Below are 24,926 nucleotides of genomic sequence, written 5' to 3'. Positions count from 1 at the left end.
TGGCTGATGGTTTGGATTTGTGGAAGAGACTTGCAGCATGTAAACAGACTCTTCTCTTCTCCGTGGGAGGACACACATGCTTTGCGGGAGTGTCGGGGGTCTTGCGAGGCCTTAGGACGGCCTTTGTTCTTTGTGACACCCAGCTGGAGGGATGCTGCTATTTGCGCTTATGTTGTGTTCCCTTAATGCTTTAAATATCCTGTTCAGGGACTTGGGCAGTTCAAGACCTCTTTTTCTGTTGTACCTTTTTTAACTTAAAAACATTCAGTCAGTAAATTGTCTATAATACCCCTTCCCGTCATGGTTTTAGATCGTCTCCAGCTTCAAGACCACCACATCGAGGGCCGTGTGCCAGCTCGTGAAGGAATACATTGGCCACAGGGACGGCATCTGGGATGTCAGTGTGGCGAGGACACAGCCTGTGGTGCTGGGCACCGCGTCTGCTGGTGAGTCCACAGCAAGTCCCTCTACTTGCCGGGTGTGGCTGCTGGTGCAGATGACTGACCTGCCGGTGTTGGTAGCAGAGTTGGCCCTGGAAGCGGACAGGAGGCCAAGCAATCATTGACACAAAGCACTTGGCCCTGCCGTGTCCCGTTGGGCCTTGCTGCTGTGATGTGATGTCTGCTGGGGTGATGTCAGGTGTCTGGATAAGCGGCCACTGGCTCTGGGATTAGGCAGCTGTGTTAGGGATCACTGTTCACGGCAACGTAAGGTAGGATGTCTTTTATCCAGACTTATTTTTTTTTTAAGATTATTTATTTATTTATTTATTTATTTGATGGGGAGAGAGACAGCCAGCGAGAGAGGGAACACAAGCAGGGGGAGTGGGAGAGGAAGAAGCAGGCTCATAGCGGAGGAGCCTGACGTGGGGCTCGATCCCATAACTCCGGGATCACGCCCTGAGCCGAAGGCAGATGCTTAACGACTGCGCCACCCAGGCGCCCCCCAGACTAGGTATTTTTTTGATTGGCTTTCTTGTTACTCACAGTTGAGTGCCTATCTGCTTGAATTGTGAGGTACAGCCGAGGGAGGGGCTTTGTGGTCTCTGAAAGGGGCTCATTGTTCTAGGTTTAGGCGGAAGCTGGACCACTGGCAGCCCTGTTTGCCTGTGGGACTCCTGGGGCAGGCATCAGAGAGCCCTTTTTTCTCATTAAAGAAAAGATAGCTTTTTGAAAGCTGTCCAAGGTGTATAATCTAATACCCTTTCAGATAAAAATTGCTAAAGTTAAAAATGGTGCTCGCTTGTTGAAAATGACTTCACCAGCTTGTGAGAACTTACTAGGTTCTGCAGAAGTTAGATCCATGGAGAAAGTTCTCTTTCTTGTTTAAAATTATGTTCACACGTGAGCACCCCACCGTGTTCTGGAAATTACAATTAGAAAGAAAGGGTCCTTTTCTGGTCTCAGAAATCTTGTTTGGATCATTGGCATTTATTTTCCAGATTTTCCTGTTATGGAAGAGGAAAGGTCCAAAGGAATATTTGTATCTCAGTTACTTGTAACTGGATTTGGATTTGCATTTCAGTGCTGCATGATGCTCTGCAAAGTGTTAATTCAACAAAACAGTGGACCTGTCATGTAAGGACTCAGGCGAGATGCAGTCCGTGTGACAGCATGCTGGGGGTCCCAAGTCCCTGGATTTCTGTTTTCCACTTCCCTGACCTCGGACAGGTCACAACTTCTGTCTTCTTGGGAATGTTTTCTTTGATCAGTTGAATTATAGACTAGTGTAGAGCTGCAAGAGACACTAGGGATAATGTAACTTCTCACTTTGATTAAAAAGACCATAAAATTGGTGATGGGTCAGTTACTCTTGTTTTTTGGATCTTGCAGATCACACGGCTCTGCTGTGGAGTATAGAGACAGGGAGGTGCCTCGTCAAGTACTCAGGCCACGTGGGGTCAGGTGAGCAACACAGGGTGGGCGGTGTCTTCTGATGGGAGGTGTGCTGATCTGGCTGCCGGGCTCGTGGGCACTCGTGGCGGTCAGAGCGATGCTGCCTGCAGCAGTGGGAGCCTCGTTGGGGAACAGCCTGTGCGTAGGAATTGTCTGTGTTTCCTTTACTGTTGCCTCAAAAGCCACATTGACAAATTCGGAACTGAAATGTGTACATTTGTCGAAGACCGTGTATTCATTTCAGGGGTTACCTTTCCATTTGAAGCTGCTTTGCATGTAGTAGGGCCCAGTGAGGGCTGCCGTCTGTCTGGGCTTCCTGCCTGCAGGTCATGCCACGGCGGCTGCAGCAGCTCTGCCCTGCCCCCTGAGCTGTCCCTGTGCTTACCCCTTGTGTTCTGACCGCATCTCGTCCACTTCCCTCCTGGTGCCCTTTGTGGTTCCTTCCTCCTGGCCTGCCCTGCACTCCAGTCTGTGTCAGGCTGCCTCCCTGCTCACTCTCCCCTCGCCAGCCGCCGCCATAGCCCTCCCCTTCGTAGACATGCTCAGGTGGTGCCTGCCTCTGCGTCCGCGGCCAGGTGTGCCCCACCGGCGGACTTGGGTAAGAGCCTTCCGCCCAGTGGGGGCGTATGTGTTGTCCTGTCTGGGCTGTGACCCACGCTCTTGCCTCTCTTGGGGTCTCACTCCCTCGGGTGTCCCTGTTGCCTCTTCCTGCCCCTCTGCTTGTGCGCGTCTTCCCTGCAGCGTGCATCTTCTGTGTCCACAGGATGGTGCCTGGGTAGGCGGAGGCGGTGCTCAGGGCTTCGCAGACATTCGCAAGTGAACACCTGCTGTAGCCTTTGTTTCCTCACCACGCATTTATTCCTTGAAAAACATTTATACAGTGAGACACGTCCGTATCACCTAAAAGTTAAGAGGGTGTTAGCCAGCCTGTGTAAAATATTACCACAGTCTCCTGCCTCCCCTTCTTACTCCATTTCATGTCCCTAAAAGAGGAACCACTTTTAACAGCTTTACGTATTCTGCTTTTTTCTTCCATTTTTCTAAATAGCCTATTTTATTATTTCTGAGATTTGAGTTTTAGACAAGTGATTCTTCCTGAGGCAGTGAGGACCCACTCTCTTGCCGCACACTGTTACTCTCCACTCTTGTCCTTGCCAAGTAGCTACGGTGTGATTCTGATTCGAATCGAAGTATGGCAGCATGCGTATTGTTCACAGCTGCCCTTATACGTGCTCTCCTTGCAGTTGCCTTACCTTTTTTGGCCCGGTTTCTGTGTCTGTTTCAAACCCATCCCCGCGCTCCGCCCCTTGTGTGACCGTCCTCTCCCATGGCCAAACTCGGCGCAGAATCTCTGTTCCGTTGTCATCACTCTCGTCCCTTCCCCGAAGCCTCCACTCCTGCTGGACAGCTTTGGTGCCCTGCTCTTTGCGGCTGCCCTGTGCGTGTTCCTTCTGCGTCCTGCAGCCAGCACGTGGGGTGTGGCGCTGCCTTGGGCGTGGTGAGGTGGGTTGACGGGAGTTGGAGTGGTGGCGTGTCTGGCCTTCCCTTCTCCCGAGGGCACTGTCTTCCTGGGCGCCATCTGTGTAGTGCTTGTGTCCTGGCTTCTTGCTTTTCCCACTAGGCGGTGCTCTGATTACATGGTGAAGGTCCCTTTAACCTAAAGGGTGGGGTTCCGCCCCCCCCCCCCCCACCAGCTTTCTCATCCGTGTGACTCACTACAGATGGTTTGACATTTGTCTGTCCTGGCTCGTTCCTCTCGCATCACCTGGACCAAGCACCCCCCTGTGCGTCAGCCCCTCTGCCTCAAGGGTCCCACGCTGAGCTTCACAGCTGCCCCTGCTGGAGCCCCCCCCCCTCCACCCCCCCAGTCAGGCCTGTGCAAGAGGTGGTGCTTTTTCCTGTGTGGTGTTCTGTTTCACATTTATGTTAAAGTTAGGCACACACACGATCGACAGATCAGGTGTCTTCGAGGCTCGTCGTGAAGAATGTTTGTCTCTGGTGTCCTCTCCCTTTCTGATCCTGCTGTGGCCACCGTGAGTTGAGTTAGCTGTGTGTTGGGGGCTGCTGCGTGTCTTTAGGGTGCTTGCGGGGCTCACCGTCCTTTTCTGCGTTGGTCACCATCTGCTGACTCTGGCACGGGGACGGTGTAGCTGCAACCCTCCCTGGGCCGGAGGCACCTGAGCTCACCTCCGGTCCTGCCCCCACTCGGTGGCACTGTCCCTTTGGTAAGATCAGTGCTCAGTTTTCACTTTATCATGCCTGTGTGAACACTGCTGACACGTTGCAGCTGTGAACAGTCATGAAGTGCCCACTGTATGCCAGGTTCTCAGATGAGCACTTGGAGTGCTTTCTTTCACACACGCCTCACGGGGCCTCTGAGAGAAGTGGTGTCCATGCTCCCTGCGTCACTAGGAAGGTGCTCAAGGTCACACAGACATCAGGGTGCAAAGTGGCCACTGGTCTTACCAGTTGCTCCTTGACACTGGGAGCGTTATGTTTATTGTAGGCATTGTTGATGGTTTGCTGTTTTAAGGAGGTCAGTTTCCACGAGCTCTAAAAGTTAAGAGGGTGTTAGAGCTCTTCCCACATTTTTCTGTTATCTAGGGTTAATAGTGAAAGCATCTTCTAGCATTTTCCAGTTCCTCAGAAAAGCAGAATTCCAGTGGCGTAGCTGACAGAATCATCCTGAAGGCACTTGCTGAAGTTTGCTGAAACTTCCTGTGTGTTCTGTGCGCACCGTGCATGTCTACCCTGTGTGGGTGTGAGGGCTGGCTACCCTGTGTGCCCTTACCCAGGTCAGCTCCGTGTCAGGGTGCCTGGGAGCTGCTGCTGGCATTCTCCCCGGGAGGGCTCGGTGGCGGCAGGGAGGTCCCAGCAACCAGGCTCCAGCCTCCTCGCGCTCCGGCTGCCGTCTGCTCACCACACTGTCGGGAGGAGGAGAGGGCTGCACTTCCCTCTTACTCCCTCATGCCGTCTGGCAAAGGATTCCCACAACTGGAGAAAGAGGCTGTCCACACTGATCCTGGCTCTTCCCAAGCTGTCAGGGGCCTCCTTCTCTCTTCCTGGGATCTCCTGGAATGGCACAGGAGGGAGGGTGGCCTTGTGCCCGACTGGGTGGGCAGTCAGCCATATTTCCACTATGTTCTGTCTCTGTCGTCATAAGTGTTTCCATTTTCACCTCGATTTATTTTTAACTCTACGTGGCTTCCTTATCTATAAAAAGAAGTAGATTATTTGTATTCTTTTTCTGTGTGTCCTGTGCTTTGGCAATGTGATAGTTGGTACTCAGTTGTGTTTTCAAGTATCTCTAGTTTTTTATGCACTTATTCATAGCTTAATTAAATGGAAGGAGCTAATATTGAGCTATTATAGTTCTTTTAATTTTTAAAGTTACCTTACAATACGTGCTGTAGCTGCGATAAATATTGTTCATATGTTTTTGTTTTAAACCTGTTTTTGTTATATTTTTATTTTGCAGTAAATTCTATAAAGTTTCATCCATCAGAGCAGTTGGCTCTTACTGGTATGTTGATTTTTTTTCTTTGTTGATCATAGTTATTGATAATCTTGAAACAGCTGTACTCATCCCTTTCTCATCCGTGCCTTGTACAAAAGCCAGATGGTCACTGCTAGCCATTTTATGCAGTACTCGAGGAATGGGGAAGGGAAAACACGTCGAGTAGAACCTTTTTAAACCATAGTGGATTGTCAGACGAGCTTGACTCTCCTGTGAGATTGCAGGTGACCCACCATGAGGTCGCCTTGCGGAGCATATAGTGGTTCCTGGCCTTCCCGCTCACACTGTGGTGTTTCTCAGCAGACCGACCTTGCTTCTCTCCATCCCTGTCACTGCTGCCGAGTTCCTAATCCTACACGCACCTGAAACAGACGGGGGAAATAGTAGCCCCAGGTCATGCGCTCTGCAGGGCCAGTGTTTTTACTCCTTTCTGGGTAGCATTCCTGGGCCCTGGTAGCATGGGTTTGCCATAATTTTATGTTGAACTGAGGAGTCTTCCTGTAAAATTGTCTGACACCCATAGACTCCTGTGATTTTTGGGGACCCTGACAGTAATCTTGAAGGATAAATGTTTGGTGAGTAGAGGTCAGCAAGCTTTTTGTAAAGGACCAGAAGTAAATGCTCTCATCTTTGAGGGCCCCATGGTCCATGTCACAATTCTCAGCTCTGTGTTAGTGTGAAAACAGCAGAGGGGATGCCCAGGTGAACGGCCATGGCTGTGGGCAGTAAGCCTTATTCTCACAGTGGGTTGCTGCCTGGCTTTGGCCTGTGGGCCAGATTTTGCTGACCCTGGGGTAGATGATGAAAGTGGGGCTAATCAGGTGCTTTTCTATGTGAGCAGAATATGGTGGGAAAGTCAGTTTGAGGGCCCTCTGTGTCAGCAGGCCTTGTCCACAGTAGCTAGTTGATGACTGAATAAACAATTGGAGAACTTTCCACCTTATGAAATGGTTTGGTGTATGACTGTGAAGAGGGAGGGTGGAGGGAGACCAGTGACAACCAGAGGTGAGGTGGGGAGGAATCAGGACATTCTCGGGAGGGCCGTTGGAAGCTGAAGCAGGGCATGTAGTGGGCTAGAGAGGGGCACGCGGGCTGATTCTAAGAGGCAGTGAGCTCGTTTGACACCGAGAGAAATGTGCCACCATCCACACGTGGCCGCTCCAGGGGAACTTCTGCAGCCACAGAGAGAAGTGGGATTCAGGCAGGTACTCTGTGAGGCTGAGTGCAGACGCCTGTCTGGCACGTCTGTGGGCCTTTGTGTGCCCTTCACTGTCCTTTCTCTTTCTGGTCCCCAGTCTGAGCAGCATCTTGCACACTTGGCTGGTGAAAGTAAGATCTCAGTACTCACGGGGGTCTGGCAGGTTTTGAGCCCATTGGTATGGAGTGGAGGGGAGCACACATACTCATGGGACTTGCTTTTTTAGAACTCGGAACTACTGCGGTCATAAGCTGAAGTGCAGTTGGGTTCCAGTTTACTTAGGTTAGCTAGATGGAGAATAAAATCTGTTAGTAAATCTTGCCTGAACCTTCACAGCTTTTTGCCCTAAAATGAAAGGCAGGGGGCGAGTGTTTTTAACCACTGTCTTAATTTTGTACATTTAGCCTGTTGTCAGGAGCCTCGTGCAGTCTCCAAAGCAGCTCATGATCACTGAGTTACAGAACCTAGCAGAAAGCACATTTTACACACGGTGTGCACTTTGGGTAATTGTCCCCTAATTTCTGTCCTCAGCCTCTGGAGATCAGACTGCCCACATTTGGAGTTATGCTGTTCAGCTGCCGACAGCCCAGCCCATTGCCGACACTACTGTAAGCAGCACCTTTACTTACCCTGAAAGCGCGACATGGGGTATGTTGGTAGGGTTCTGGACGTTTGCAAAGTTTAGGATAAATTTATAATGTCTTATAGACTGGATGTATGTGACGACCCCTTCCCCCCCATGTAGTTTGAAGCCCTAATCCCCCAGTGTGGCTCTGTTTGGAGGTGGGCCTCTACAGAAGTAATAAGGTCCGGAGGCTAGTGCCCTGATCCCATAGGATTAGCGTCCATACAGACATCAGAGAGCTCGTGTGTGTTTCCTCTCCCTGCACGTGCCCAGGAGAGGCCATGGGGGGATGTCATGACAAGCCAGGGAGGCCTCTCCAGAAACCTGGTCAGCTGCGCCTTGATCACGGCCACCCAGTCTTGGTGTTGTCGTGGCAGCCGGAACAGACCAAGACAGTGTCGAACATGAAGTGCCTGCCTTTATGTGTGCATTGTTTGTTCTCAGCCCCCTTTCCATCGGCCATTAATGTTTAAAAATTGTATGATTACGTCCTATTTCTAAATATTTTGTGTATTTTAGACATCTTGTCTTTCACATAAGGTAAACAGTGTGTGTCATTATGACGTGGGTGAAGTTTTAACGCAGGTAACGAGAGGTTACGTATGGAGAGGAATGATGGATGGGTTTAAGCCATAAAGCCTTGGATGCCCTTTGTCCTGTCAGATGTAGCTGTTCCCTCAGCCCAGCACCCTGTGTGTAGCGTCTCGCAGAGACCACCTCGTGCGTGTCCTCTGCAGGACAGTGTTCTGCCGTTCGGCCTCCATGAGTCGCTAGCCTGTCCCTGTGCTGTGCACACGGGTGGAGACGGGCCCAGCAGCCGAGTGCAGGTGGAGCCTGGTGTGCGTTCTGGCTGTAGCCGTAGGGAGGATGGCAGTCACCCTGCGCTTGGGGTGCTCCCACCTGGGAACATCCCACTGGTTTTTTCTTATTTTAATTTTTAAAAAAGATATATTTATTTATTTGAGAGAGAGCAGGAGCGGGGTGGGGGGAGCAGAGAGAGAGAGAATCTCAAGCAGACTCCCCGCTGAGCAAGGATCCTGACGTGGGGCTCGATCCCAGGACTCATGAGATCACGACCTGAGTAGAAATCAAGAGTTGGACGCTCAACTGACTGAGACAGCCATGCGCCCCTGTTTCTTTTTTTAAAGAAGTTTAAACATCATTCTCTTTGAAGATGTACTAAGTAATTAATAAATTGCAGTGATGAGTAAGAGTTCTCTTTAGTGAAGAGGTCTGAACGGTTCTTTATTTTTTTTAAAGAGTTTGTTTATTCATGTCAGAGCGTGCGCGTGCATGCATGCGAGAGCAGGAGCAGAGGGAGAGGGAGAAGCAGGCTCCCCACTGATTAGGGACAGCCTCTGGAGATCTGGCTTTGGCCTGTGGGCCAGATTTTGCTGAACCTGGGGTAGATGATGAAAGTGGGGCTACCCCCCCCCCCACCCAGGACACGAGGCTCTATCCCAGGACCCCAGGATCATGACCTGAGCTGAAGGCAGACATTTAGCTGACTGAGCCACCCAGGTGCCCCTGAACAGTTCATTTTTAATTGAGCGCATTGTATCTTCTATCTTAACATGTTTTTCCCCTTGTGGAATAGCAGACTGTTGCTAACTGTGGGCGTTCACTCAGGAAATAGTGCTGACAGAGGACAGGGCGGAGGGGAGGGGAGGGGAGGGGAGGGTTCATGCTCAGAAAGTTCAGAGGAGGAGTTAATGTTGTATGGATTTGTTTTAAAACGAAGTAAGAAACATGCCAGTCTTGGCAGAGGGAGAGAATTATGTCCAGTATTTATGTCATAAAAACTGAATAGATTACAGTGTCAAATTGACTTTCTTTTCTTCTTTATGATTTTGCTTGCCTTGGGCTGCCTCAGGCTTTGGGGGTAGCCCGGAGGAGCCCCTTCAGAGTGAAGCTGAGCCTGTGCCCATCAGTGACCAGAGCCGCCCCAGCAGCCCAGCCACAGAGGGGTTGGCGGGGTTGGCGTGCCCCGCCCTCTGTAGCCCCACCCAGCACAGACGCAGCCGCCGGTCGTCTAAGCTTTTCCTGGCTAGTCTTGGCTCAGGCTTACTTAAGTGTTCTCCCATGTGTTAGAACAAACTCTCATCTGCTAGGATTTCGTTCATTTTCAGCAGTACACCTTTTAGACAGGTGTTTTCTCTCTTTTTTAAAGAGTTTATATATTCATTTGAGAGAGAGGGGAAGAGAGTGCATGAGAGCCGGGCAGGGGGGAGGCAGGGAGAGAGGGAGAAGCAGACTCCCTGCTGAGTGCAGAGCCTGATGTGGGGCTCGATCCCAGGATCCTGAGATCATGACCCAAACTGAAGGCAGATGCTTTACTGACTGAGCCACCTGGCACCCTGTATGTTTTCTCTTTTTAATTTGGACTAGTGGGTTTCACTTGGCATCCACCACATTGATAAAGAAATATTTGGGTGGTGTAGTGGATACATTTTTAGATTACTTGTTAAGTCACTATGTGACACCACTTGTATGATGTTGACTGACTAACCTAGTGAGTGGATTAATTTTCTTCTTTGGAAAATGAAAATTGAAGCAAGTTACCAGTGGCTTCCAGGGGCCCTTCGTGCTTGCTCGGAGCCCTGAGTCATTGAGTCAGGGCTTCCTCGGTTCTGGGGCTACTGGTGCTCAGGAGATACCCAGTGTGAAATGGACAGTGCTGGACGTTCTGTTCCAGTGCTGCTAGCTGTGAAAGTGGCTCCAGTTAAACAGATCACCCTTAAGAGACGGGCAGAAAGCACACATACAGTTCGTACCCTCCATCCCCTGCCTTTTGCCACATTCATGTTAAAAGATCTTATAATTATTTGTGAATAGGATATAGCACATTTGCATTTTAAAATATCTCTTAGTTCCTTGTATAGTTTGGAAAAATGACTTCTGTGAAGCTTCTGACTGTGACCTTTCCAACGTGGATCCTGCTAGCTAGAGCTTTCTGAAGTTCCAGGCCACTCTTCTGAGACCCGAGGTCTCTCCCCTGGACCCGCGCTGAGGACATCCCTGCGTTCATGCTTACTTGTCACTTTTCCTTTCAAATACTCGGGGAATAGCCCCGTAGGTGCAGTGCTGCAGGTCTGGGTAACTGAACAAAACTCTCAGGACTTGTGGGATTATCTTCGACGCATCTCTTCTTTCCCTTCCCGTCTTCTCTTTCCACCGTTTCCACTAATGTGTGACATCTTACTGCTTCTGGTTCTTCTATAATTCTTGGATGCACTTCCCTCTGTCCCCGGGATACTCCTTCTGTAACACCCACCCAGAGATGTCTGTTGAGTCTCGGCCTCACCCAGCACCTAGCACTCCTCTTCTGCACCTGCCCGAAGTACCGCCCAGACCACCCCTTCCTGCTGCGGGCAGTGAGGGTCGGGAAGCTCCTCAGGAGCGGCCGTGGGAGCTGAGAAGGGCCGTGGGAGCTGAGAAGACCCGTGGCCCAGGAACTGGTGTCGCCTGGAGGAAAGCCCCAAACTGGGGCATCCCCGTGCTGGATTTGTAGTGAGTGTGTTGCTGCGCCTGCCGGGTCCTTTCACCTTGAACAGGTTACACTCCTGGGACCTGTTTTCAGGCTGCGGAGTGGCTGCCGTGTTAACCCCTAGCTGTCTTCATCTCTGGTCCCTATCCCTGACTAGTCTCCCTGTCTCAGGCCTGGCTGCTCACGTTGTATTCTCTGCACAATGTCAGGAGTGGGCTCTCTTTAGTTGCACTTGTCACCTTGATGAGCCCTTCGCCAGTCCCTGGCCTTAGTTTGTGACTCTCCGTGGCTCCGGCCCAGACTGGATGCTCTTGCTGTGCCTCCCTCTCCACGGGTCCGCTCGGCCCTTTTCCTGGGTGCTGTCTCCTCACCTCCCTTACGCTCTCTCCCTGCAGACCCCGCCCCGCTGCGACCTCCTGCCTGAGTCGGAGCCCCTGTGCTTGCTGCGTAGTCTGTAGTGTGCTGTGAAGTCTGGAACTCTGCATAATGACGTGTGTCTGACTTCACTGCGAGACTGGGGGTCCTGTCTTCCTGGAGAAATCCCACCTGTGGCTCCACCAGGCTTTGCCTGAGCTCCCTGCACCTGACCTGCGAGAGCCCTGAGCTGTGCACTCCCAGCATGCTGCCTCAGTTGGCCACTGCCACACTCAGGGATTTTCACTCCCTGCCTGCCTCTTGTCCAGATCCTTCCAGGCAGTCCTCAGACCTGGCTCAGTGGCATCCATTCTTACCCCTTGGTTTCCCTACACAGACCTCGGACGCTTCATGCTCTCAGCACACTCCTGTTGGCTCAGCTGTGTGTCCCTGTAGCTGTGAGGCCGTGCTCATCGGGATCCCCTCCATGCTCGCTCAGTCCTTGGACTCCTCCTTATTCACATTTGATCCTGTGACCCTCTGTCAACATCTTATGTTTCTCCCACTTCCATTCTCTTGAGTCCTGTTGGCTGGGTCACCTCCAAGGCCATGTGACCTCTGCGTTCATCTGGATTTCACCTCTCCCCTTTGCCACCATGACCTTGTTGTTTGTATAGCTCCCAGTCTGCTCCCTTCTTAGAGCCTTTGCAGCTGCTGTTCCCTCATCTGGGAATGCTGTTCTCCTCAATGTCTGCATGCCTTACTCCCTTGCTTTCTTCATGTCTCAACTCAGATGTTACTTTAACAGAGTCTTTTCCTGATAATTTTGTATAAAATAGCAGCCTTTGTGATTGTCCATCCCCTCATCTGTTTTATTTTCCTTAACGCTTATTACTGCCTGAATTTGTGTGTACGTGTGACATATCTTTATACTGCGTCTGTCTGTGTGACCTATATCCCCTACTGTGTGTGTGTGTGTGACATATATCCTTATACTGTGTGTACATACACGTGACCTGTGTTCCTGTGATGTGTACATGTGACCTGGATCTCTGTACCGTGTGCGTGTACATGGGACATAGTTCCCTGTACTCTGTGTGTCTTTAACGTGACATACGTGACCTCACCTGTGTGTGTGATTACATGGTACATATTTCCATACTAGTGTGTGTGTGTGTGTGTGTGTGTGTGTGTGTGTGTGTGTATGCGTGTGCATACCCATGTGTGTGGTCTGTCTTCCTTGCTAGCGTGTAAGCTCGTGACATGAGGACATTGCCGGTCTCTCTGGCTCCAATGCTCTCCTCACCCGGCCTGTCCATTGTTCTGGATGTCCGTGTCAGGCAGTGGTCCTCTCCTCTGCTGTGAGACCAGCATGTGGCCTGGCAGCCTGTAAAGGCCGGGTAAATATTCTTTAAATGAATAGATAAACATTTTCTTAAAGAGCTGAAGCCTTTTATGCTTTCGTTTTAGCTTTTCACAAAAGACCTTACTGATACTATAGGAAAATAAACTGAACTCTTGTATCTATTCCTGTGGCAACAGAATTCTAAGTAGCTCCCGAGAATTGAAATGTTTCTTTTCTTATTGTGATAAATTATTGACTTTCAGTTACATTTTATTACATTTCTACTAATACATGGTGAAAACTTAAAATCATTTTATTTGCAATTTTATTGGTTAGTGGAAATGGACTGTAGCTCATTTGATGTCATAGTGGCCTTAGTTTTTTTTCTTCTTATATTTGGTCATGGGTTTTAGTCAAGTAGGTGATCGTAACTCCAGTGACGTACCAGATACTGTGCTGGTACTGGTCATAATCAGGATTGAGTGCTAGAAAGACAAATGACAACAGTCTGATTGTGTAGCCATGTCAGAAAAGACTCAAGATTCCCAGGGAATTTCTTCTCTGCTCTCACCATCAGCAGCAGGTCTGTGGCGAAGATGAAGTAGAGTGCTCTGATAAAGATGAGCCTGATGTAGACGCGGATGTGTCCAGTGACTGTCCTACCATCCGGGTGCCACTGACATCTCTTAAGAGCCACCAAGGAGTGGTCATAGCCGCTGACTGGCTGGTTGGGGGGAAGCAGGCGGTGACGGCCTCCTGGGACAGAACGGCGAATCTGTTCGACGTGGAGACGGCAGAACTTGTTCACTCCCTGACAGGTACTTTAAACACTTGTGTTTTCCAGTTGTGTATTTTTGATTGATGTGCATGTGTTTATATCTTACCTTGCAAATTACTTCTTGTCCAGAATGATTTTTAGTTCTCTTGGTACTCAGGTTGTGATTTTTCAAGGATCCTTTCTGAATTATAGAACTGTTTGTTAGCTAAATTTATCTTATCTTTAGGGGATTTAATTGTAGCACATCATATCTAGATATTTGAAAAATATCGGTCTGTTATCTCCCTATTGTTTTGTAGCAAATTTCCAGAAAAATAGTGTCTTAAAATAACAGGAATTTATAACTTCATGGTTTCCTTATGTCAGGACTTCTGGGCGTATGCTCGCTGGCCCTCATGGGTTGAAGTGGTGTGTGTTGCCTGGGTCTGTGATCTCATCTGAGGGTCAGGGTCTGTCCTCTTAGTGTTGGAGGGATTCATTTTGTTGTGGTCCATGGCCGAGGTCCCCGTATGGCTGAGGTCCTTATTTACCTGCTAACTGTCAGCTGGGGACCGCTCTTAGCATCTGGAGGGTGCTCTCAGGTCCCTTGTGGCCCCCTCTAGAGGTGTTTCCCCACACAGCTCTTTGCTGTCTCTCCAGCTTACTGGAGAACATGTCTCCTAAAGGGCCCACCTGATGAGGTCAGGCTACCCAGGACCGTTTCTTTTGATGAGTGTAAAGCCATCTGATTTGGAGGTCTTAGTTACATCTGCAAAATCTGTTTTGCCTTTTAATGCACCGAGCTTACCGGAGTGATGTCTCGTCACATTTACAGGTTCTGCCCAAACTCAAGGGAGGGTATCATCCAGGGTGTGTATACCAGGGATGGGGGTCACCGGGACATCTTAGAATTATGCCCACCTCAGATGTTTTTGCAAATTTTTAGTAAGTGAATTTCCTCATTGAGTGTTAAAGATTGTATTTTACTGAGGGCTCCACATATCATATTGTTAGAAGTTACTCTGGAAGTGAAGAATTAAGACTTAATCTGTTCACACATTTAGCCTGTTAAGGACATTTGCCAGACCTTCTAACTATCAGGGTCAGGGAGTGGGTTACACTCACACTCCTTTTCCTGATGCCTTTCAACGCATGAATGAAAGGACTTTCAGTTCCTGAGGGAAAAACCAGTCCCACCGTGAGCTCACATGCTATTTTTCAGTGATTTCTTACTTTTTCCTGCCTTTATTCACTTTTACAGTATTAGTAGTAGAGACCATAAAGACTTGTTTGATTCTTGTGTTCTTAAGAAAGCATCACTCTAACTGTACCTGCAGGTGGATGATCTTGCGTTTTTGTCGTCTTTGGTTGTAGGGCATGACCAGGAGCTAACGCACTGTTGCACACACCCCACCCAGCGGCTTGTGGTGACCTCCTCCCGGGACACGACTTTCCGTCTTTGGGATTTCAGGGACCCTTCCATCCACTCCGTGAATGTCTTCCAGGGCCATACGGAGTGAGTCACAGTTATTTAGAGATCTTTCTTTAACTATTCATGAAAAAGGTTTTGCTGGTGGATATTAAAACTTAATTCTTATCTTAATTTCCAGCTCCACTGTCTTCCAAAATGGCTACTCTTTTCCTAAACATTTAGCTCCATTTGTATATTTGCAAGAATTTAGAAGATGAAGTCACTGAAGTTCCCACAAGGAAGTGAATGGGGGCAGAATGGGGCATTGGGGGAGATCAGGAAATACTCTAGGGTTGGTGGCACTCACATCCTCAGCTGAGAGGCTCCGGTCAGAGCTGGGGAAGAGACATGCACGCGCCCGCCTGCAGCTCATACGCACACACACACACACGTGTGCGTGCACACTCACACACACACATGCACACGCTCTCTCACACACACATGCTCACACACACATGCATATGCTCTCGCACACTCACGCACTCTCAATCTCACTGGCTTTCACATGCACACACACTCACACACTATCTCTCTCACACACGCACACACCCTGGCTCTTATCTTGTAGTGCCTCCCTCTGCTTCGCCATCTGTTGGGCAGCTCAGGCATCACCATGTCTTAACAGAGCTCTTATTTCCTTCCAAAAACTTTTCTCCTGGTCTGACCATTCCTGATAAATTACGTGAGCCTCTTTCCAGTTACTCGTCTCACAGACGTCCCCAGTTCCCTGCTGTGCCCCATCCACTCCACGAGCAGGACTCTGTCCCGTCATACCTCCTGACTATGTCTTGACACCTGCCCCCCATGCCGCCACTGCCCCTGCATGCTGCCCCTCTGGACTGGATTGTGCCTGTTTCTCTCTGGCCATGTGTGTCCTGCTTGAGCTTCTGCATGTCCAGAAAAGTTCCCGCATGCTCAGTAAGCACTTTTTAATGAATGAATTCTTGCTTATTTGGCTGCTTGAAAATACGGGTGTTCTTCATTCTTTCAGATGATGCAGTAAATAAGTCTCTTGTGTGTGTGAACATTAGAATACTAAGATGTAATGTTTGGGATTAATAAAATGTTCACAGGGAAACTGGGACAGAGATTTGTAAGCTTGAGGTTGGAAAAAAGTGGTGTCTTGATCTGAGGTGCGCTGCAGTGTTGGTGGCTGAAATCTCAGTGTGTTCTGAGAGCGTCCACGGTTATTGAATTGTGGTGTTTTGCTACCAGCTAGAGTAACCATAGCCCTGGAACAGAAGATGTCTGGTTCTCCGTGGTTTATCAAGGGCAGTGTTGCTGCCTGTGCATAGGGCGGCTCTTTCCATGCTCCTGCTTTCATAGGTCTCGGTCTTGTGGGCTCTGCTCTCGGCCATGGCGGGGACAGCTTCTAGTCAGCCTCACCCGGACGATGCGGAGGGGGCAGCGGTGGGGCTGGGGGTGTCAGGAACAGCTTCCCTGCATCTGCATTTAGGGCGAGGTTGCTCTGGGCCCAGAGGACGAGAGCCCTGTGCTGTCACTGGCACTCAAGGTGAGCCAGGGACCCTGGCACACACAGCCCTACTCTGAGCCAGCGCTTCTCTTCTCCCAGGTGTTCTGTTTTGAAGAGTTTTAGGCATAAATGAAATTGGAGAGAGTAGGACAGGTGGTATTGTGTTCGCATGTCTGATTTGGGGTGTAGTTTTGCAGCTGGTGGATATATGAAATAATGGCTGTTTTTGGAGAGGTATACATATGAGGAACGTAATTGATTACGAAGGCTTCTTATTCTCACGAAGAGCAGGCATGGACCTGTGTCTGTCCCTGGGCCTCTTGCATCTGCATCCCCCAAGGTAGCAGTTGATGCTTCCATTCACTGTAGCTGAGGATCTGTGGGCTTTTGAGCAAACGTAGAAGATAGATACAAGCAAAACTCTTATTCAGACCATGTGCATTTTCTCTTAATTGAGTTGGGATGGACGAGTATGTTCGTTGGCCTGTAGTTACAAAGATAAGAAGTTCTCCCTTTGGTGCTAATTTCCTATGATAAGGGTCAGAGAAGGGAAGGCTTTACCTTTTTTTAAGCCTTTGGGAATTGGCAGGGTCGGCTGGGGGTTTATTTGCCGTGCCTATAGACCCGAGTCTGTCCTCTGTTCCCTCAGGCATGACTGCGTGCGGGTGGGAGCCTCTGCTCCCACAGTGTGGAGAGGCCCCTGCCTGGTGAGACCCCACACAGCGTGGTCAGCAGGTGGGGCTGCAGCCTGCGTGATCCCTACTAAACAACCTTCCTGCGTTCCGTTCGCCGTAAGCCTCTGCACATCGCTGCAGTTCGGAAAAGCAGGAGGTGAGACATGGATAGGGTGTTTAGGTGAGCCTCTTCTTAGTAACTGTCGCTTTCTTGTCTCTGGCATGGTTTCTCTAGGTTTGAGCCCACAAGACAAATAAATCCTACAGAATATGGTACCTGTGCAAGTGATGTGAGCATGTGCCCGCACAAGGGCGTGCTTTTATTAGAACACAGGAGCCCAAGTCCCAACTAAGTGCACAGGAGCGGCTGATTTTGACGGTGTGGTCAGTTTAATCACTCACCTGTGCTGTTCTGAGTGCGGCCTCTCAAACACATCAGGTCTCCTGCCTCCCCTCACACCTTTGGTCCCTCTGACAGATGCCCCTGCTGCACCTGTCCCTTCCCACTGGCCACGGCTTCCGTCACGGATCCGAGGCTGCCTTTCCGGCATCCAGCAGTGCCTGCCTTCCGTAGGAAATAAGTCACACTGTTCTCTCTCGAGCTGTCTCCTAGTCTGGGAGGTAACTCTTGGTTTTCTACCGTGATTTTCTTGAGTTCTTTTAACCCGTTTCTTTTCTGAACATGAAAACCACAGCTCCAACGAGAGCTTTTCTATTTCTTACTTGTTGGTGTCGCCTGGAAAGTTTTAGGTGGAGGGTTCTTTTAGTGGATCATTGCTTAAGCAGCAGTGGTTTTTTTTTTTTTTTTAATTTTTTTTTATTATATTATGTTAGTCACCAAGGCAGCAGTGTTTCTTAAAAATACATGACCACATATTTCATTTTGACATGATGTGGGACACACTATGCAAAACTTATTGTCTTAGGGCATGTTTTTGTCTATAGGAACTCATCACATGTTATTAAGCAAAGTTATGTTAGAATCTGATGTTTTATAATGTGAGTAATTCACTTAGTTATCCAGTTATTTTGAATTTCTGTTATGTTGGGTTTTCTTGTTTTTTTTTTAAATTTTTTTTAAAGATTTTATTTATTTGAAAGAAGAGAGCACAAGCGGTGGGGAGGGGCAGAGCAAGAAGAGGCTCCCCATGGAGCAGGGAGCCCCACACCAGGCTCAGTCCCAGGACTCTGGGATCATGACCTGAGCCAAAGTAGACGCTTAACCGACTGAGCCACCTTTGGGTTTTCTTAAGGCAAGATGTAACTGTATAGGTTTCAAGATTATTGGCCTAGTTGTATAATTTGATTTCTCTGGGATCTGGGAGAGAGATTTTTTCCTTTTCATTGTGTCTGTTACCCTTGCGCTGCTATGTGGATTCTGTGCCTTTTTTGTGAAAGAAGAGTTTGAGATGTATCGCCTCACCGAAGGGATAGAATCTGTTGCCACGTGGGTCCCCTCGAAGTTTGTGCTCCTGTGATTTCTGCTGGACAGAAGCTCTGTTTAAGGTTCTCATTGTAAATGTTCAGAAGGACAAACAATGTTTTTTTCCTTCTTGATGTGTTCTCTTTCTGTTTTCACTCTGTATTGTGGAAGCGCTTCATTGTAATGGGAATGTTACCGTAATAGGATTTCCTTCGTGCGGCTGTGACTGTTGGACTAGCTGCCGGGGGAGCCCGAGGTGCATTTTAGATACTTTATGTCACAGGTTGTTCTCCTAATAGCAGCAATGAGAAATTGTTGCATGTACTGTTCTTGGAAAGAATAGAAATGTTTAATTGAAGTATTTTGCAATGTCAGGAATTTTAACCGCTGGCAGTTTGTTTTCATATATTTCTATCTTCATCGTCAGGAGCTGAAACTGAAGTCCAGTGCTTTTCATCTGAAATAAGCTAAACCCTTCCGTGTTCGTGTGTTTGCCCCCCGACAATAAAATTCAGTACTGAGCTGCTTCAGGAAGTCTTGTGCTGTGAATGACAGCTTGCCCTTCCCTCCGTGTATGTTGGTGCGTGCTCGGTGGGGTGGGGCGCAGCGTCCCGCTGATCCCAGCCGGACTCTGGCCTTCTGGGCTGTGCATATGGAGACGTTCTGCAAGAGGCTTCGGTGGTAATAAAACTCATCCTAAGCTTCAGTCCACTAACTGTCCTTTGAGAGGAGCATGAGAGCTGCCCATTAGGATTGTCCTCTAACAGGAGGTCCCAGACCCCTCCCTCCCGGCACCGCCGCTTCTCTGTTCTTGATGCAGGCCCCCCTTCTTAGTTTCTGTTTTGTTTTGTTTCAGTTGCTATAAAAAGGGACTGACAGTTGAGGCAGTCACTGGTCATTAAGCTTCCTCTGTGGGTGGCCAATGACTCCAGTCTGTACCCAGCTGACAGTATTCATAAGTGTGAATAAACTCTGGCATTGAAGAAACTCTGAAATTAGCTCAGTATGGGGAGAATATCTGAGAATGCAAAGGTTTTTTTCCCCCTGTTTTGCTTTGAGCTTTAATTCTTCCCATATGATTATAACTTTATCCTCCAAATGTGAACTTTGGTGTTTTCTTCTAAAGAAAACAAAACACCACATTTAACAAAACAAAATTAAAAAAAAAATCAGATGAAAAATGATAATGATTGCTTTAAAGCTAAAACATTTTCATATGCTTTTATTCCCACATACCCAGGGAAGATATTTAGTACTAAATACCAAATTCTAGGTCATATATGTATGAGGTGAAAATAGCTTTGAATTTTGTGTAATGCAATTAACAGTTTTCTTTATGCTTTTGAAGAGAAAAAGCATTTTGACAGCATGACATTGTTAACTGGGTGCTGGTGGATTTTAAGTGTTGAATTCTGTGCTTGGTCAATGACTCAGGCTGTGTGCAGACCCGTGGTGGGGGTGGGTCGGGGCTGTCTGGTGCCGGCTCACCTTGGAGGCCGAGATTTTGGTAGAGTGCATTTGGATTGTAAGTCCGTTACTCTTGGTGATTACTTGTGAGCCCTTGTCTGTGAGGAGGAGGCGGAGAGACGTGTTGTACTGTGTGCTTTCTTCTGGGGACCAGAGGACAACTCCGGAAGGGCCGCTGGGGTGGGAGTGACAGTTGAGGAAGAAGGGGGCCTGTAGCATCACAGCGGCTGAGTGCTCGCTGAGCCTAAACTCTGTCACTTTCACACTCCCTGCCCAGGTGCCTGAGAGCCTGGGATTGTCTTCTTTTTAATTAGATGGTTTGAAAAGAATTTGGAGACGATTTAGCAAGTCATGTAATACCTGGCAATAGTTGGTTGATAAGTAAAGTTATTATAAAACCAAGGTCGGAAGAGACTAAGGACACCCCCAGTCCTCTGCCCCAGTGGTCGTGTTAAGGTGTGTTTTTGGACGTGTCATTTGTATTTTAGCTCACGTTTCATCGTGGCGTCGTGGAAGTGAGCACGGAGAGGTTAGTGAATACAGTGAGCAGCTGGACCTGCTGGGGGCAGCTCCGCATTTCACGTTCACAGACAAGGCTGTGGTTTTTCTGCAAATGCAGCTGTTTTTCAGGTGTCCTTGGATTTCGCGGAGAGATCTCAAGGGTTATCCTGTGTCAGCACCTGCATTTCCCCTTCACCTCCGGCTTTGAGCCTGTAGTTCGGGGGCTCGGAAATTTACTCAGCAGTCTCCTCTTGATACATTTAAATGTTTCCAATTCAGAGTACACTTTTTAAAAGTAAGAGGAGATTTAATATTTACTCTGAAAATTCCTCATTTACGAAGGGCTAATAGGTAACTAATAAAAGTAAGGACTTTAAGGAAGTTAGTGCGTTTAAATCACTCTGTTGGACAGCTTTGTAGTGAGCTGTCAGCTGCTTCACTTTCCACTGAGGTGACCTGAAGAAGAATCACCAGGCTGTTACCACAGACTGAACACTTCCTGGTTACAAACTCACTAGGACGGACCTGATGTGTGTGGACCAGCCTGCCCGTGTGGGCAGAAAGCACGGAGCGAGGCGTGTGGCGAGCAGGGCGGGGAGGGAGCGGCCTCCTGAAGATAGAGCTGGCTCTTGGAAGATGGCGGTGCTCGTGGTCTGTGCGCCTAGCCCCTGCCTGCCCACGCTGGGCCCCGGTGGGGCTCTGATCACCCGCTCAGCATCTGCACTGGCTTGCAGTCCGCCTTGCCATGGGCCCGCAGGGTGCAGATGCTGCTGATGGAGCGGAGGACACTCCATTTCCCTTCGGTCCTCAGATGCTCCACCAGCTGGTTTCTCCAAAATCTCTCAAGGACCAGAGCTTTTTAAAAAAGACGTGTGTGTGTGTGTGTGTGTGTGTGTGTGTGTGTGTGTGTACAGAGAGGGACTTTGGATGCTTTCAGCAGCCTCCTACGTGCTGTTGGGGCCCCACACCAAGCCAGGTGTTGGCACTTAGTCCGGAGACTATAGGGCTGAGTGTTAGTACTCATTGCAGAGTCCGTGGAGTTGAGTGCTGGTACCTAACCCAGAGAATATAGACTCCGTGCTGTTACCACCCAGTCTGATGAAGTGTCCCTGCGGAGAAGGCTGGGGAGCAGCACGTGTGAGCTTCTTGGACCAGTGGGCATGACACATGGGCCACGTGGGGAACAGGTTGTCCGTCTGTGGCTGTGGTCAGCTGTCCAGGGGCCAGCGTGGAGTGCACAGACTTGGATATAATCGAATACCATCCAGGGTGTAATTGTGACGATCGTCCGTGGAATTCCTTGTGTGGGGGCAGGCTGGCTGTGAGACTTAGCGCTGTGGAAATGACGCCCATGGTGGCAGTCCTCCCCCTACCCCCCAATTGTTGGTCTCCTGGGCTCCTTGCCTAACACACAGGACGGGGCACTGGGACTTGCCGTCTTGGAGAGCTGCTAGCTTTAGCCATGTCCCACAAGGTCTGAACTTTTGCTTAAGGGAGTACAGTCTGGTTAAGGCTTAGTAAACTGAAGGAATAAAAGTGCTTTCTCCTAGTGCACGTGGCAGTCACCTACCCCTGTGGCTGTAACAGCTCACATCCTGCAACGTGTCTGGTAGAGGCGGCTGTGGGTCCCATTTCAGGGCAGTGCCTGTCCCTTTGGGCCCACGAGCACCGGGACCCCGGAGAGTTAGTCCTCAGATGGTCAGGCACAGACAGTACCCGTCGCTTGGGTCACTGTCCCTCCCCCACACGGATAAGGAAATGCAGGGGGTCAGAAGACAGGTGATAGCTGACTCTGGCCTTTCAGTGTGACCTTGGGTTTCCCGTCGCTGTCCCTGCTTGGGTGTGGGAGCCAGGGGTGCTCCCTGGTGCAGGTGTTTCTTCCCCTTCCGGCTCCTTTGGTGAGGAAATCAAAAGCCTGGTTAAAGCACACTTGTTCGTCAGAGTGCCTGAGGTAGCAGCCCCTTCTGTGTCAGTGTGAGCTTGGTTCTGGCCTGTTTATGCACACGTGCACACATGTTCCGTGCAGCCAGCGTCCCTTCTGTGGGCATGCTGGCACATGCGTGTGCACATCCGTGTGCATGTATCTGCATGTCACACACCTCATCTTCCATGTAGCCTGTGCCCCTTTGGCTGGGCGTGCTCACACTCCCAGTTCTGAGGCACACTTGTACGCGGTCCTTGAGCAGTGAGGGCCCTCGGGCACCTGCAGTCCAGTGTTTAGGGGCAGTCACCACCATTCTGGCAAGAGGGACATCCAGGGCAACCTCTCCTTTAACCAGTGAAGAAGAGGGGCCTTCCCACGCGTGTGACAGGTCACTGCAGACCCAGGGTTGGGCTTGCTGCCGTCTGGGGTGTCTCCAGGAAAGTACCAGTGATCTTTCTTTGATGTTGCAGTTTTTGGCTAATTTCATAATGCATTTGAGAGTAAAAATCTTACAGCTCCTGATACATTTCCGACTTAGTTTTCCTGATTATTCTGATGAATACGGCTTGTCTATATCCTGTTACTTTCAAAGCTGTTGTAAAAGTTTTCCTTTTGGAAGATTGAAATGAATCCTTTTAAATTCTTCACTTCCCAGTTTTTATACACAGAATCACATAATGGTGATATTGGGACATTGGCTGTGAATTGGTTAGCATGTAACCAGCAAAGTTACATTCAGAAACCAAGGGAATGAACAGTTAGCTTATTAAAACCTGAGGGAGGTCATTCTTTACCTAATTTAAATGGAATGCATTTCTTCTGATTTTGCCACAATTGATGTAATTATAAATATTCAAAACTTATGGCTGGCTGTTAACACTGTTTAAGAAGAATGAAACAGGGGCGCCTGGGTGGCTCAGTCGGTTAAGTTCCTGCCTTTGGCTCAGGTCATCGTTCCAGGGTCCTGGGATCAAGCCCCGAGTCTGGCTCCCTGCTCAGTGGGGAAGCCTGCTTCTCCCTCTGTCTGCTGCTCCCCTGCTTGTGTGCTCTCTCTCTCTCTCTGTCAAATGAATGAATAAAATCTTTGAAGGAGAGGGGAAAAAAGAAGAGGAAGAGTGAAACAGTGACTGGACTTCACAGAAAGGAAACTAGAGCCTTGACCCTTGATATTACAAGCATGAAATTACTCTGTAAATCTTACTAAATTTAACTTTTTCTGTCTCCCTTTTAAATCAGGTTGTGTGGAATTATCCTCTTTGAATGATCTGTGGAAAAGTTCTTCTTAATTCAGTTAATTAAATGCCAAGGAGGAGGATTGAGCCAGGTTAACTGAGTGCTGTTTGACACATTCCTGAAGCCACTCCGGAGCCGTCTCGGGGGTGTGGCGGAAGCTTCTCTGAAGCCTTGGGACAGGTCTTTGCCGCAGTACGTTTCAGTGGCGCTGTCATGCTCAGTGCTGCCCGAGAACTGCACGTGTGCCATTAGAGTGAGGACCGTCACTGCCCCGCTGAGATGGCCGCCTCGTACCTTCTTTGTGGTGGCGTGTGCTCTCAGACGAAGCAGACCCTGGCCCATCATGGGGACCAGAACCCTGATGAGTGAGGGGTTCTGTTGTTTGGTCCTGTGGGTAACGCAGATGGGGCATCTGTCCGTTACGCCACAGGGGGAGGTTCAGAGAGCAGTGTAACCAGGCTGGAATATTGAGCTCCTGCTGCTGTCACTTCTTTTTCCAGGGAGCACTTCAGTTTAAAATCCTGAAAAAGAATCACGTGTGACACGAGTGTGACTTTTTCTTTGAATGTTTTTTATCTTAGGGCCTGCTTTTGCGAGAGCCAGCCAATGAGCAATATTCAGAAACGTGTTTCGTTTGGAGAAGGGTTTTTGTTTTCTCATTTAGGCGTCTGAGATGTGAAGACACAGGCTCACGTGCATTGTCTGCGCTCTGAAAGGCACACAGGGTGGGAAGGGCCGAAGCGAGCACGCTCTCCGGGACCCTCTGTGTTTGTGTGGCCGCCTGGAGACTCAGCTTGTTGGTTACAAGTACAGCTGATGAAGCACGCTGGGAAGTGGTGTTTGGAGAGGAGTGTGGCCATGTGATGATGTCGTACCCAGACGTGCAGTCACCACCCGTGTCTCCGTGCAGGCGTGTGAGCGAGTCTGGTCAGCTGGTCCGAGAGCCCTGGTCTGTGTGTCATGCCTGCATCAGTGGGCCACGGATGTGATGAACGTGGGCTTTTCTGTGAACTTGGCTGTGTACTTGCCAAGAGACTTCCCGGAGTGAGAAAGCCACGCTGACCTCTCCCTGGGTGTGCTTTTCCAAGGGGGCTGTGGTGTGTGTGCGGAGAGGGAGGGCCCCCCTGCTCCCCGGTCATCTCTGTGTCCCGAGTGCTTGCTCCTCTGGTCTGTTCTTCTGGTGTAAAAGTAGGACTCGTTTGTGGAAGCGACATCTGAAAACTAAGGAACGGGGAGCTCTGCAGTCCGTTTCTGACACGGGGCCGGGAAAGCGCACTGTTTCAGCATTTCACAGGCCAGCATTTTCCACATCCTGTGTTTTTTTTCTGAGCTGTGAAATTCCGGCAGATTGTTATGCAAAACAGTTTTGTGTCTCTGTGTGACTGGGAAGACAGCTGTTCGTCCTAATGAGGAGTGCTAGCATTACAGTCTTTGCGTTGATTGAGACCCACGGAGGGAGCGGAATGTTCCAGATCGGGCAGTGGTGTGCGGCGAGAAGGTACCGCACTGTCAGCTGGAAGCGCATGCTCGGCTGCTCTCGGTGACAAGATAAATGAGTTGGCTGGAGTTGGGCAGAGTCTG

General features: G+C 49.4%; 1 protein-coding gene across 8 annotated transcripts in view; it reads left to right on the top strand.

The window, feature by feature from the left end:
- WDR37 (WD repeat domain 37) overlaps window positions 1-24,926 on the top strand; it is a 109,842-nt gene that overhangs the window by 18,732 nt on the left and 66,184 nt on the right. For 5 of the 8 annotated variants that reach the window (XM_087857771.1, XM_087857767.1, XM_045812879.2 and 2 more), the window contains exons 6-11: window positions 311-446; window positions 1,833-1,904; window positions 5,374-5,418; window positions 7,142-7,218; window positions 12,999-13,239; window positions 14,553-14,694. In XM_087857771.1, the coding sequence (XP_087713897.1) occupies window positions 311-446; window positions 1,833-1,904; window positions 5,374-5,418; window positions 7,142-7,218; window positions 12,999-13,239; window positions 14,553-14,694 (713 nt within the window). The remainder of the gene's footprint in view (window positions 1-310; window positions 447-1,832; window positions 1,905-5,373; window positions 5,419-7,141; window positions 7,219-12,998; window positions 13,240-14,552; window positions 14,695-24,926) is intronic. The other 3 variants (XM_087857769.1, XM_045812882.2, XM_087857772.1) reach the window with 1 other exon arrangement.

Source organism: Ursus americanus, chromosome 31, assembly GCF_024610735.1.
Source record: "Ursus americanus isolate L20-20 chromosome 31, mUrsAme1.1.p, whole genome shotgun sequence".
NCBI lineage: Eukaryota > Metazoa > Chordata > Mammalia > Carnivora > Ursidae > Ursus > Ursus americanus.
Note: the sequence above shows the minus strand (reverse complement) of the source record. Positions and strands in the feature narration are given on the sequence as shown.